The sequence below is a fragment of the Amblyomma americanum genome, chromosome 3, assembly GCF_052857255.1.
Source record: "Amblyomma americanum isolate KBUSLIRL-KWMA chromosome 3, ASM5285725v1, whole genome shotgun sequence".
Taxonomy (NCBI): Eukaryota; Metazoa; Arthropoda; class Arachnida; order Ixodida; family Ixodidae; genus Amblyomma; species Amblyomma americanum.
The window spans coordinates 84,314,488-84,329,815 of record NC_135499.1 but is presented as its reverse complement, the minus strand read 5'-3'; the positions used below and the strand labels follow the sequence as shown (position 1 = coordinate 84,329,815).

The 15,328-nt window shown below is 46.7% G+C and overlaps 1 protein-coding gene across 1 annotated transcript in view; it reads left to right on the top strand.

Annotated features, from left to right (window-relative positions):
- Positions 1–14,857, top strand: part of LOC144123869 (alcohol dehydrogenase [acceptor]-like) — a 94,173-nt gene extending 79,316 nt beyond the window's left edge. The window contains exons 9-11 of the mRNA XM_077656595.1: positions 1,186–1,363; positions 12,915–13,134; positions 14,561–14,857. Of these exons, the coding sequence (XP_077512721.1) occupies positions 1,186–1,363; positions 12,915–13,134; positions 14,561–14,699 (537 nt within the window). The 3' untranslated portion in view covers positions 14,700–14,857. The remainder of the gene's footprint in view (positions 1–1,185; positions 1,364–12,914; positions 13,135–14,560) is intronic.
- The last annotated feature ends 471 nt before the right edge of the window (positions 14,858–15,328 follow it).

Below are 15,328 nucleotides of genomic sequence, written 5' to 3'. Positions count from 1 at the left end.
GCGCAATTACTGATTAGTTTCAAGAGGTTGCTCAAGAAGAGCAACTTGGGTCTCACATGCCCCAACGATGGCACCACCTGCCATCGCAGGGCACTGGCGCTTCACCGCAGCACCAGTGAAGAAGTAGTGGTATGAGGACTCCCAGGGATGTACGAATGAAAAAATGAAAACCGAAATACTAGCTTATCTAATTGGCATTTTGCCTCACCACACTAAATCATCTCTCATTTTTTGTAATCAAGGCTGTCGTGTGCAATGCGCACGTGTGCGCAAGTTCGGGTTTATATGAGCATTGAAAATCCTGCTAATTTCGTTCTGACCTCTATAGCTCTGGAGTTTACTTTTAGGAACTGCAGTAGCCTGTGAATTTGCTGCAAACGCCAAGAGATGGAGCGCCTGTTCTCTAATACAATATAACCTGGATGTGGCCAAATCACGACAAATCAAAGTTTGTGGGCAGAAAGCGGCTGTGGGACAAGTCAGCAGCGTGAGAGCTTTAGTAGTGTGTCTGTAGCAGCAGCACTGGTCCCAGGCAGCACAGGCGGCTCTGGCCGCCGATTACGATGACCCCGACGAGCATCCGAGTTGGCCTCCCGTTTCGCGCTGGTGCATAGCGCTAGTCTGTTATGACTGGCTCTAGGCAGCATATCGTCCCCTGGCACTACTGCCAATAAATCAGCCAATGCTGTCCTGTCCCGGCCTCAGACTGGTTGACGCGACAAACTGGTGATCCGAACATGATGAAAGTTTGTCATCTGGAAGGTGATGCGGGCAATTTTGAACGTGATGCTTACTTGGGCGAGCCAGTTCTCAAGATCGCAGCCAGAAATAGGGGAAGGAGGAGGAAGAGCGTCGAGACGTTGCGAAAGCGGCTATCACCGGCTAAGAAGCCCCCATAAACATCCCTGCGGAGCAAGCCGGGCATAACGTCTGGGTTTTTTAATTTTTTGAGAGACCCGCCACCCGAATCCGAGCTCTGTTATCAGTGCGGCATGCATGGTACATGAATTAAAATATTCATTCAATACTCAGGTGCTATAATTGGTTCCAGCTACAAATCTCATGGCAAAAGGCTTTATATCTATGGCTTGCATGTTATACGCTGTTTATTACAACTATATTGCGAATTGCATTAAATCGTTTATTTCCGTCATTATTGCAAAAAATGCATAAAAAATGTTTCAGATGTTTGACGGCTACTACAAGCCAAAACGAGGACAGCATGTCCTCATGATCGTGCCAGTACTTTTACGTCCGAATTCGTCGGGATATATTCGGCTCAAGAGCACGGATGCCGATGAATACCCCATCATCCAGCCTCGATTCCTCTCCGAAAGCAGTGATCTGGACACTCTGGTTGAAGGTATGTACCATCACGTAAACTGCTTGCTCTACTTTTGTCAGCAAGCTTTTGTTTCTTTGGCCCCACAGAAATAATGTTCAGTACAGTGTCCAGATTGGGCAGTCCTGTAAAAGGCAAATATTTTAGTTGTCAACCGACCAAGATTCTGGTAACCGTGCCTGACTGGCACTCGAACGCTATATTATAAAATGTTGAAAATAGTTCTACTTTGTATTAATTGTGTGGTTTAAGTTCCTAGCGGCTTAAATACGAATGTCAAGGATATTTTTGCTCAGTCAGTAAGTGTTTCATTGATTCCGGCCATAATTTATTGATGCCTTTAGAGATGTCTAGTAGAAGCAATATCTGCCTATAAGAGGACATATTTCTGTGGTCTCTTTTGAGCATAACCAGAACTTTTATTTTTATGATGGCGAGATATTTTCAATCGAAAACATGTGCTAACCAATATGCTATGCTTTAATGGCCACCTTCATCTGTTGTGCTAATAGATCATAAACATCTAGAGTTCTGCTTTGTTTTGTTTTTTTGCATCGCTCCTAGCTGAATCGCTTTGGGGCATTAAACACCATAAACCAAGAAAATATGCGCTTTGGAAGCAACATCACAGCTGCGGTTTCAAGAGTTACCGGAAACAAAAATGTGCTATAGAGCGTTGTTTTTCAAATACCTTTTGGCATAGTCAGGCTTGTTGCACGGCAGATGCAAAGTAGAAATAAAATATTCAGTGCATCTTCGACTACTAACGGTTTCGTCATTGACTCAACTTACTGGCGATTTATTACAATTTAAATCGCCTCCGATAAGGCCAGTTCATGTGGTTATATCATTTTATCACTTTTCCGGAATATCGCTGTTTACTGCTGTGCAGAAATTTATTCATTCACTTTCATCTCTCCTTCTAAGATTCCTGTTTTTTTAATGTTATCGTCTAATGATACCCTAAATTTTTTTTTCCTAGTCCTGATATATTCTAAGATAACCGAATGCTGACGCGGCGAATGCAGGCCAATGCAATGCAAAGAAATACCTCCTGACCACTAACTTTAAGTATGCAACTCGGTAAAGTTTCATTAGGGTATTGGTAATGTCCCTGAATATGTTTTCAGGAGCACTTCAGCCTTTCCTCCGAAACTAACCGCATCTAAGCACCAAAAAAATAAGCAAGTGATCACTCTCTCGCACAACTAAAGTACCAAAATAAAGCTCTAAGCTTTTAGAATTCGTAATGAAATTTTCAATCAGACTTGCTTTGTTCAAGTGAATAGCAGTAACCTGCGTAATAGAACGTGCGCTCTCATGGGCTGGTAAAAAGTTATAAATCCAAGACCAACGGCATAATTTTTTCGGCAGGTTTGTGTTTATCTTGCCACCCAGCATAAATTCATAGTTTCTAACATTATTCCAACCCAGTCGTGAACGAATAAACTAAAAAAATATTCCCAAATTTTTAAGTCACTAATAAAAAATGTGTGTAATAAGATGGTCACTTGCCTGTCAAAAATAACAATCGCCACGAAATTCTTACCCTGGAAATCCCATCCGAAATTCTTGCGAATGCATATCAGCTGCCTTTAGAAATTGAAAATTGCCATTTTCGTTCTTAAAAAGTAATTTTCAGTTTCAAAAGGCAGCTGGTGTGCATTCGCAAGAATGTTGTACATGTTTTCTAGGGTCATAATGTCGTGGGCAATTCTTAATTTGGACAAGCAAAAGGCAGTCTTATTAAAAATGTTTTTATTATTACCTTAACATCACTGTCTTTTCTTTAATCCTGGCTTAAGAATCATTCTGTTTAGCCATGTATTCAGTATTTTCAATTTGTCAGAGATGCCTCGTTTCAATGATGATTACTACGCAGAGACCGAAGGTAAAGTTATCGGACAATATTGTGAACACATCTTTGCTCTTAGGATCTCTTAGCATTTCTGTGTAAACATAAAATGTGCTCTCTTCTAGAGGCCGCCAGTGCCATGAATTCACATGGTGTGAAGAGGACAGTTTTGACAGTCTTATTGCTAGACAAGGGACCTTTCATTCTAACAGACACGGGTAGCCTCCATACTCCCGGTGTATTTTAGCCTTATTCATGACACGTTTTCATGGCAATGGCTATACAAAGTTCTTTCAGGTTCCATTCATTTTACTTTCCTTAATTGGTATCTCACCAAATTATAAATATTATTTGGCAACGAATATTTACAATTAAATCATTGTTTTTTCCCAGCTCAGTTTTTCATGCTTTTTAACAGTAACATTTCTCAGGAAACAACTGTTGCGCAGATGTGTAGCATTCCTGCTCAGTGACTTTCCATATCTTTGTACATAAAGTAGAAAAATTAATTGTTCAGTCTGTTTTAGTTTATTGTAATAATTGGCCTCACGAATGAGGTTTGGGAAGCAAACATATTTTCCCGTATTTTTGAGAGAAACAGGCCGCACTGACCCATCTCTTAAGTAGCACCATGTATAGCGGGAGTTTTTTAGAAGGTCCAGCGTTTTAAAATAATGGGTTTAAAAGCTAAATAGAAGCATTTTGCGTCATAATAATACCAGCGTTGGCGGACGTAAAAAAACAGCATATGATGCTAAATAGCAAAATGATTGCTCTAAATTTTAATAGTTAACATTTTGATTATTACCCATAAGCACCTGACCGCTCCGTCCTGTTTATCTACCTTGTGGTCTGTCTGTTGTCGCGCCTGTAATCCAAAGCAATTAGAGATTTGTAGCCGGCCGTTAGTAACAACCGTATCAGTTTTTTTTTTTTAGAATTTCGAAAACGCGATTACCCTCGCGCTGTGGATAAACTAATTTGGGCGATTTCTGGCGCCATTCGGAAACCACTCGCTTGCGGGCCGAGCAAACCGAGGTCATGCAGCGACACTCCGTGACACACGTACAACGTGACACTGTCGGCCCTGCCCGTGCTGGAGCAGCGAAGTAGCGAGGAGCGTTGAAAACTGCAGCACGGGCGGGGCTGAGAATGTCAGGTTGTACGTGTGTCACGGAGTGTCGCTGCATGACCTCGGTTCGTGCTCCCCGAGAGCGAGTGGTTTACAAATGGCACGAGAAATCGCCCAAATGAGTTCACTCACAACGCCAGGGTAATCGCATTTTCAGATATCTGAAAAACTAATACGGCTCTTTCTAACGGCCGGCTGGAAATCTCTAATTATAGTCTGGAGCCTCTCACTGAGAACATTGCAACGGAATCTCGATGAGTTATTTTCAGGAAAATAGACTTTATTGCTTGCAGAAGAGGCCTGGGCGAGAATTTGTGCGCAAAAGGATCGTTCGCCATATCGCCCTTGTTATAGGCACACAAAGTGTCGGAAGTTTTCGAACGGACCCGTAAGAGCGGCCGCAATCGATCGTCAATGTCTGCAGATACGTGGTCCAGACACCTTCATGCTTGTTTTGGAGTATTTACTCAAAAGAATAAGCGTTCAAAATAACCACCCAGGACTAAAGGAATTGCGCGCGTCACACTGCATAAGAAAAGCACACAGTGGAATGTTCCCAGAGTTCAATGTAGTGAAAAGTGTCTTTACTGAATCGGTTGACAGGAGTTAATGAGTGAGGCCAGCTTAGAGTAATTTGCTGCATTGCTGTCTACATCCATTTTTACAGCAAAAATGAAAACGAGTGCAAGCTAGAAGGAAATGGTATGTAAAACTCTGACTTGGTTTCACAGACCCGACTGTTATGGCCCAAGATTGGGCGTGAATACATTGGAGTCAGCGAATAATATTGATGAATATAAGGTAGGATGGCAGTCAAAGTTGTTTTTTATAGTTTTAACCTCTTCTGTACTATTAACCAAAATTGCAATTTTTCTCTCCTCAATCATTTCTTGGTGGAAACATGGGCCATGTGACCGTTGTAGGCAGTAGTTACATGCAGTGGCTAGGCAGTCTGCATGGATTGGCTTGGCTGCGCGGAGGGGGGCGCCCACGTTATTTGCGGGGGCACTTTAAAATTTGTTGAAAAATCTAGCCATTTCGAAACTAAGCAAAATGCTATATGCTTTCCTGTGCTCGAGATTTCAGCTCCTAGAGAAGCTTTTGATAGAAGATGTTTGAGACTTGTTTAAATAGATTATCTCACACATTTGCATATATTTTTTTCATCCTCTTCTCCTGTTTGCCGCCTTGTGACCATTACTATCGCTGAACGAACTGTGTCTGCTTTGAACTGCTTGGTTAATAGTCAAAATTTTGTGATGACTGGGAGCATGCAAGCTGAGATTTCTCGCTATAATACGACAGCTGCCCTCGGACCCTCACTAGAAACACCTTGTACACAATTAACTGGGAAGTTGTTTTTGTTAAATGCACCTCCAATTTGTCTAATCCTATTTCAAGCCAAGCAATCGCTGCAGCTTTTTTGTGCATAGCAGAATTTTTCACTCAGTTGTCTTTTTTTCTGGCTGCCTTTAGATCTGCGTTGTGTGATTCTACAAATTTTAGCTCATCATCATACTGTCACGTAGTGGCGACAGCAGTCGAAGGAGCGATGAAGCCGGACAAAAGGTCTTATAAAAGAAAAATGTTTATTGGGCTGACTTGCGCCCACAATGGACCGAATCACTCGGCAGCGGCGAAGCGACAAGCGTGGTCGGCGGTCGTCGAACAGAATGCCCGCCGCTGTCGGCTGTGCTCAATTTAAAGCTGATAGCGAACTTTCGAGATAAAGCGTGCAATGTTACTAAAAAAATCTGGAACAACGTAGAATTGGCTCTGCATCACTGCGATCAATCGAGATAAATCTAGTCGCGTCTTGCGTTGCAAACAAAGCGATTAAGTGGTGTGGCGGCAGATTTGAAGAATGAACAAACACTGCAAAGGTTCGCGCATTACTCCCCTCTCAAAGAAGCATCGACCCGATGCATTAAAACAAATAATGCGACTAGCAACAAAGAAAACGCATCTTGCGAACGTAGAGTGTGGAAATGCAGCGTCATTTAGCCCGCATAATAGGGCTGCAGACGGACGGCGTGGACAACTTCTGGTCGTACGCGGCGGCGCTGGGATGCAGTCATTGCGTCAGAGATGACCTCACAATCCAGTTCACCTAGCTGACGAAGAACCTTGTACGGGCCGAAATAGCGGGGCAAAAACTCTTCACTGAGTCCACGGCGGCGAATGGGAGTCCAAACCCAGACTTAGTCTCCTAGCTTGTATTCCGCGTTGCGTCTTCGTAGGTTGTAGCGTCCGGCGTCGGTCCGCTGCTGATCTTTGATCCGTAATCGGGCAAGCTCTCGAGCTTCTTCTGCGCGTTGAAGGAAGGCGGCGACGTTGCCGTTCTCTTCTTCTGTAACGTTGGACAGCATGGCGTTTAGCGTGGTCGCTGCATCCCTCCCTTGGACGAGCCTAAAACGCGTCATCTGGGTGGTCTCCTGCACGGCGGTGTTGTAGGCGAAGACGACGTAAGGCAGGATGACATCCCAGGTTTTGTGTTCGGCATCGACATACATGGCGAGCATATCGGCGATGGTTTTGTTCAGGCGCTCGGTCAGTCCACTCGTCTGCGGATGGTATGTAGTTTTCTTGCGGTGGCTTGTCTGGCTGTAACTCGAGATGGCTTGCGTTAGTTCCGCCGTGAATGCTGTTCCTCTGTCCGTGGTGAGCACATCGGGGGCGCCGTATCGCAGAATATTGCACTCCACGAAAAATTTGGCGACTTCTGCTGCTGTTCCGTTCGGTAGGGCTTTCGCCTCGGCGTAGAGGGTGAGGTAGTCGGTCGCTATGATGATCCACTTATTTCCAGACGTTGACTTTGGAAAAGGGCCAATCAAGTACATGCCGATCTGCTGAAAGGGACTTCAGGGAGGTTCAATGGGGCTCAGAATTCCTGCTGGTCGTGTGGGAGGGGTCTTTAGTCGCTGACAATCTCGGCAGGTTTTCACATAATGTGCGACATCGGCCCAGAGTCGGGGCCAGTAATACTTGTCTTGAATGCGGCGGAGGGTGCGAGTAAACACGAGATGTCCAGCTGTCGGCACGACATGTGAAGTGTGTAGATCTTCTTCGCGGAGGCAAGCAGGCGCAAAAAGGAGGTAGGCTGTTTTGCTCGCTGTAAAGTTCTTCTTCACGAGGACCTCATTCTGTACACAGAAGGAAGACAGTCATCGCTTGAATGAAGCGGGGGGTGAAGAAACCTGGCTTCCAGTTATTGGATGAGGCGTTTGAGGTCGGAGTCCGAGCGCTGCTGCTGAGCAAAAGAGCTGGGTTTGATGGGTCCCAGGAAGGCGTCCTCATCGTCGTCCGGCGGCGGTGTATCTACAGGGGCTTGTGAGAGGCAATCGGTTCCAGAGTGCTTTCGTTCCGACTTGTAAACGACGGTGACATCAAACTCCTGGAGACTCAAACGCCATCGAGCGAGGCGGCCAGAGGGGTTCTTCAAATTGGCAAGCCAGCACAGCGCGTGGTGATCGCTGACCACCTTGAACGGTTGTCCGTACAGGTAGGGGCGGAATTTCGACGTAGCCCAGATGATGGCAAGACACTAATTCTCAGTTGTCGAATAGTTAACCTCGGCCTTGAAAAGGGAACGGCTAGCGTATGCGATGATTTTCTTCAGCTTGTCGGGTTTTTGAACGAGGATGGCGCCTAGACCCACGCTGCTTGCGTCGGTATGAACTTCAGTAACGGCCTTTTCATCAAAATCCGCTAGGATCGGTACGGACTTAAACGACGCTGAAGTCCTTGAAGGCTTCTATTTGCGGCGCTTCCCATTTAAATGGCACGTCTGCCTTCTTCTGTTAGGTTAGGGGCTCGGCGATGCGCGAAAAGTTTTTTCACAAATCGTCGGTAATATGCGCACAGTCCGAGGAATTTGCGCACTACTTGCCTATCGGCCGGCGGTGGAAACTGTTCAATAGCAGCTGTTTTCTGCGGGTCTGAGCGTACTTCCTCCTTGCTATCGATGTGGCCTAGAAACAGCAGCTCTTCGTAGGCATAGTTGCACTTCTCTGCTTTCAAGGTCAGGCCAGACGACTTGATGGCGCCTAATACTGTTTGAAGTCTTTAGAGGTGCTCTTCAAAGTTCGAGGCGAAGACAACGACGTCATCTAAATAAACCAGACAAATTTGCGACTTCAGGCCTGCCAGCACTTATCCATTTCTCGCTGAAACGTCGCTGGTGCGGAAAAGAGACCAAATGGCATCACCTTGAACTCAAAGAGCCCATCCGGAGTGATGAATGCTGTCTTCTCGCGATCTCTTTCGTCGACCTCAATTTTCCAGTAGCCGCTCTTGAGATCCATCGATGAGAAATACTTGGCGTTGTATAGCCGGTCCAGTGTGTCGTCGATGCGGTAGAAGGTGTAGACGTCCTTCTTTGTTATGTTGTTCAAGCGGTGGTAATCAACGCAGAATCGAAGTGCGCCGTCTTTCTTTGTCAATAGAACAACCGGTGCCGCCCATGGGCTGTTTGAAGGCTGGATGACTTCGTCGCGAAGCATTTCTTCGACTTAGTCCCGGATGGCTTGTCGTTCTCGCGGTGACACCCGGTAAGGGCTTTGACAAAGAGGTCAGGCGTGTTGGTCGGTTATAATGCGATGCTTGGAAATTGGCGTTTGTCGCACCGTCGGCGATGACGAAAAACACTCGCTGTAGCTTCGAAGCAGATTGCGCATCTGATCTTGTCTGTTCCGAGGCAAGGCTGTGTTGATGTCGAAAGTGGGCGAGTTCTTTTGGTCAGGCGAATCTTCTGCGGATGGGTTGGAGAGGCAGAAGGAGTCTCGCACGTCGGATGTTTCGTCGAAGAAAACAATCCTCGTTCCGCTGTTAATGTGCCGGTATTCTTGGCTGTAGCTAGTGAGCACTACTTCGGCCTGGCCATTGCGGAAATGTGCGATGCCTCTTGCGATGCTGATTCCTCGGTCTAGTAGCAACTGCATGTTCCCCTCGATGATGGCTTCAGTGTTTATGGCTTTCGTGGCGCCTACGGTCACGATAACGCTTGAACGGGGTGGGACGCTCACTTCTTCCTCCAGGACACTTAGGGCAACGTGATTTTCCCGAGTTTTCATTGAAGCGATGGCTTCGTCCGTCGAGAGCGTGATCAGCTTGCATCGCAGGTCGATGATCGCCTGATGCTCATTAAGGAAATCCATGCCCAAGATCATTTCGCGGGAGCATTGCGGTAGCACAACAACGGTGGCAGGATAGCTATGTTCTTTGACAGTCACTCGCGCTGTGAATCGTCCTGATGGCGTAATGAGGTGGCCCCCTGCGGTGCGAATTTGTGGGCCGTCCCAAGCGGTTGTGACTGTTGTCAACTGCGCAGCGAATGTTCCATTCATCCCCGAGTAATCGGCTCCTGTGTCGACTAGAGCGGTAGCTTCCCGGCCGTCGATAGTCACTTCTAAATAGGATGTCCTGGCTCTGGCATTGCATTCCGCTCTCGGCGTCGGGTCTCGGCTTCGTCGCGTATGGGAGTCGCGAATGGGGCATGTGGTCGAAGCTGTTGTGGGTGGCGTCGTCGTTTTGAAGGCAGTTTGCGTCGTCGCCGCGATTGTCATTTTGTGTGGTGTCGGTGCGGCTAGCGTAGCGCCCTCATGCGGTGTAGCGGGTGCAGCGTCTTCATGGGGCGTGGTCAGTACAGGATCTTCGGCGTTTCGCTCGTGAGTAACCTCACCTCCAGAGGTTGCTTTCTTTAGTTTCCCCAGCGGGGACTGGGAGACTTTCCGCGTACCGCGGCTGCGTAGCTGCGGCGTGGCGACGCAAAGCATGAGGTTGCCGGTGATGGTGAGCGCTAAAGGCGGTTCGGCGTGTACTCCTATCGACGCAGGTACTCGCCGATTTTCTGCGGACATTGTCCGAAGCGTGGTCGTGGGGCGTCAACGGCAAATCCTCGAAGACCGATACGTCGGTACGGGCAGTGACGAAGTATATGCCCGGCCTCACGGAAATGAAAGCGCAACGGTCGGTTGTCGGAAGTCCTCCAGGCGTCGCTTTTCCTGGGCCTTGAGCGTCGGTAATAGGCTGGGCGGGCGGGGGCTTGGAGGCGGCGTTGTGGAACAAGTGCCTCATCTCAGGGAGGACTTAGGGGTTGTTGTTGGGGCTGAGGAGTCCTTACTGCAGCGGCGTAGGTCATGGCCTGCGGTTCTGTGGCCGTCGGGGTGCCAAGTGCCTGTTGCACTTCTTCCCGTACCACATCCATCAGAGTCCCTGCTTGTGGCTGTGGGGAGGATGGAAGTAATCAGCGTAGCTCCTCTCGGACGATTTCGCGGATAGCTTCCCGAAAGCTGTCGCTGGTGGTGGCCGTCGTGTACGAACGGATTGCACAGGCAGGGGAAGGGCGATTGTACTGCCGATCTCGGACGCCGGGGGTCTTCTCAATGGTGCAGACTTCTTGTATGAATTCCTCGACTGTTTTTGGCGGCTGGCGGACGAAGCTGCCAAAGAGTTTTTCATTTACTCCGCGTATTAAAAAGTGAACTTTCTTTTCCTCGGTCATCTCGGGGTCGGCGCAGCGAAATAGGCGCTTCATCTCTACGACGTAACTACGGTCGGGCTCATTCGGAAGCTAGATCCTGGACTCAAGGAGTCGTTCGGCTCTTTCTTTCCTCACGACACTGGCTAATACCTTCAATAGTTCCCTCTTGAATAGCTCCCATGTCGTTAGGAACGACTCGTGGTTCTCGTACCACGTGCGTGCGGAGCCGTCCAATGAGAAAAACACGTGTCCAGTTTTTGCCGCATCATCCCACTTGTTGAATGGCGCCACGCGCTCAAATTGGTCCAACCATTCTTCAGGGATTTTGCCTAGGAATCCATTGAAAGTTGGCGGCACCCACGGCTGCTGCAGTATGATCGGAGTCGACATCTTCGGCGAGGTTGCGATGTTCGTTGCAGCGTCTTTTCGCTGTCTGGTGCAGTCTGGCAGGGCCCCGAACTCAGGCTCCTCTCCCTGGAGACGTCGGCTGGCTCGCTGAGCTGCTGGCTCGTCCTCGGGTGCGAAGCGCTGAGGGCTGGCTTCACGTCTTGAAGGGGGCGTCCGGAACATAGAAGGCTGCCCCGCACCTCCACCAGATGTCACGTAGTGGTGACGGCAATGGAAGCAGCTATGAAGACGGACAAAAGGGTCTTCTGAAATAAAACTGTTTATTGCCATGACTTGCTCCCACAATGAACTGAATCACTCGGCGGCGGCGAAGCGACAAGCGTGTTCGGCGGTCGTCGAACAGAATGCCCGCCGCTGTCGGCTGTGCTCAATTTAAAGCTGATAGCGAACTTCGAGATAAAGCGTGCAAAGTTACTAGAACATTCTGGAAAAACGTAGAATCAGCTCTGCCTGGCTTCGATCAATCGAGATAAATGTAGTCGCGTCTTGCGTCGCAAACAAAACGATAAAGCGATGTGGCGGCAGATTTAAAGAATTAACAAACAATGCAAAGATTCGCGGCAATATATTGGCGAACACAACTTCAATTAATTCTTTATGGCCTGGATTGGGCTGCTTTGCGATTCCATGCTACGTTGTGTTGACTCGCGTTTTGCTAGGCGTTATCCCACCTCTCTTCTACTTTGTCCAGGCGAAGATGGACATTAGTCTTTGACATTATGTGCGACAAGGACGGTTACGCGCAACCTTTCGGCCACTGACAGGTCATAGAATCATTGCTCTCGTGATTACCTGTAAGCCGAGATTTGCAATAAGTGCAAGAGGAACAAAACCATACCTGTACTTATCCGATGGAATTCTGTTCCCATCTTCCCCACACGGAAGCATTTTCCAACCACATTCAACTCTGCCTTCATAAATGCATGGCAATCAGCTGACATATCTGGTAAATAGTTTCGCAGCTCCACGCAGCAAAAATAAAAAAAACAATAAAAACTCTCATTGCTAATCAGGAACAAAGAATAAATAAAGTTCATCGGCCCGCTCACTCAACCAGAATGATAACTCCCCTTGAGGAATTAAAACAAGTGAAGTTCACTTTCGCAGTATCTGCAAAGGTTAACGCGGTCGCGGTTCAGTGCAACTCCGGTGCTTGCGCGGCGCTTTGCTGTACTCAGCCTGTAACACAAATTATAATACGACTATGTGCTGCTGGTATGATCTCAACGCGCTCCCTTATTTTCTATGAAAACCGCAGAGGTCTGCACCCTGGAACTTACCGCTGTTTCTGGTGCATTCATTCATGTCCCAGCAGGGGCTACCTTTGCATCTTTGGTGCGTGTACACGAGATGATCAGAGTTTAGTTTCCAGCAAAAATATGATGATGAAGATCCAAGCGAACATCAAAAGAAATCTGAGTGCTGGAAAAGATGTCGTTACATGAGCTTGTTTGCGGTGTCCTCACCGTTATTCATTTAGAGGTGATGCCGGGCCTGCTATTAGCACAAATAGGGAAATCATGCTCGAGCTACGCAAGTATCAGCCCTTCAACCTCTAACGCTGATTTAGGGGCAACTTTGTGAGGCTTGATGGGAGCATATAACTGTTTACCAATATCACGTTTGCAGTTGAAGCCACATTTATGTTTGATTTCGGTCGTCGCGTGATGTCCTCTAAACATGGCCACCCTTTCAGGCTCCAAGATCGCCCTGAAGACCTTACAAAGCGAATCGATGAAGAGGGCTAACGTAACCGTGTGGGACATACCCTTGCCGGCGTGCGAATCGTCTGGCCCTCTGTGGAGTGACTCCTACCTGCGTTGCTTTGTGCGGCAGACATCGATGAGTGGGTGGCACCCGTGCTGCACTGCTCCTATGGGGACGCACCCGCAAGCCGTGCTCGATGCCAGACTCAGGTGATCATAGCCAAACAGGCGTTTTGTACGTTTGGCATTTCTTGCATCATCAGTAAAAAAAAGGTTACCACTCGTTTAACCTTGATTTTTTCCTTGAGGCTTGTGAAAGAGACATGATAGATGTGAGTGGCAAAAACACATCGCCAGTGAAATTTGGAGAGCAATGCACAAGCTTCAAGCGAGATAAACATAATACAGATAAAGCACAACACATAAGACGTATAATGCGCAATGAAGTGCAAAGGGTTCGCATCGTTCTACCGTGTTTCGAGCGTTCTGCGTACGACCTCTACCGGATGCTTCCCGTGAGCATCTTGAGGTAAATAAACGAGTGTTCCGCTATTATAATCAGCTCCCTAATTTAGCCATTGCCATTTTTGTTAAAGACTCAAAATTCTTGAAGAAGACAGTTCATAAGTGATTTCAAAAGAGATCTTTATTCGGGGATTGTGTTCAAAGCTTAACGCACGATTTCTAAATTTTAGGCAGTATTTAATCTACAAGCAAATAAAAAAGCGTATTAGCTGTAAATGAACTGAATAAACATGAAATAAATTGAAAGCATGAAAAATCACTGCGATCAAACTCCAACGGTGATCAGCTGCGAAAAGTAGGCAGTCGAATTCGCAACTGTTTTGAGAATCCATTGCTTTGGCACCTCTGTAGCTATTGTGAACACCGGGATAATTTGCAGGTTTTCACTTTCTACAACCACCTGGTCTTGGAGCAGGCGTGAAGTGCGTCCGTGCTAGCGAAAATGCATGTTCGAGTATTTGGGAGAGTCCTACCCTATGACGCAGCTCGTAGTTTAAGTTTTTTTTTTTTTGGCGCGGAAAAGTTCGTTAAATATCACTATAGTTTACTTGTCTCTAATCATTTTTCTCTAACCATTCGTCTATTGGTATGCCATTTTGACACGTCAAGGCACAATTTAAAAAAAAAAAAGCTGGATGAAGGTGATCTTGCATTTTCTCCCCACGTGCACACATACGCTCTGAAAAACTGACGAAAAGAACTGCATGCGTTTTGGGTGGTTGAATATGGTGCTAGCAGTGAGCGAAACTCTTTGCGTGCGTCTGAAGCCAGCATTCAATAGTTATAGCAGACAAGGCGACCAGACCAGCTTGCGACGCCGCAGGGGTATGTGCAGACCGATGAAATTTTTAACCCCCAGCTATATCCGACGGAGCAAAGAGGATCTCACAAATTTGTTTATTTGCACATACCCTCGCTAAAAATGTGCGGGATAGGAGCCGTTAAATACATGCTTCATTAAGAACAAAACCTCAAGTTCAGTTTCTGTTTCGTTGAACATAACAGACTGGGACCACGTGCATAACAAGATCCACAACAGCAAACGCACTGAAATATGGTAACTTACAGAACGCAAAAACCGAACCAATGATGTATTTGTTGTTTCTTGCAGAGTCCTTGGCGGCGTGGAGAACCTGCGTGTTGTCGACGCTTCGTCAATGCCTTACCTCCCGTCAGGCAACCTCAACTTCCCCGCTATGATGATGGGACATAAAGCAGCCGCCATGATCATAGAAGACAATCAGCAGTAGTGGTAAAGATAAGAAAATCACCTGCAATTCCAACCAGCTGCTCATCTGCAGCTGCACGCGAGCTCCAAGACATTCTGATGAAGATGCGGAGGGGGACAAAAACTCCAGTTTATAAGCGGAGCTCACCTTCACTCACTTCTCAAAATAAAATTATTGTACACGGTACCATGCGACTTATATTGACATCCATATTCTACTATAAATTCCTACTCGATTCGCCACAGTCCTTTACTGTCGGATGGGACTTATTCAGAAAACAGGGTTATAAACCACTTAAGAATGGATTCGCTTCGCTTCTGACTGCAATTAGCTTGAAATGCATTAACAGAACATTCTGGAAAGTACTCATGGTATCGCACTGTTTCAGTCCGTTTCCATGGAAACAAGCAGAGGTAAATATTTATTTGTTTATTCAAAATACCACCAAAGGTCCTGATTTGAGAATATTACATGGTGGGAAGGTATGCGGGTACAAGGCATTGGTTTCATGTTTTAATAATGCAATAACTTGAAACAAATAGACATAAAAATATTAATGAAAAATAGGTATCTAAAAAAGACTAAACAATGCGCATTGCAGGAGAATCTTAGGAATAAACAACATATCACCGCAAGAAATACACAACGCC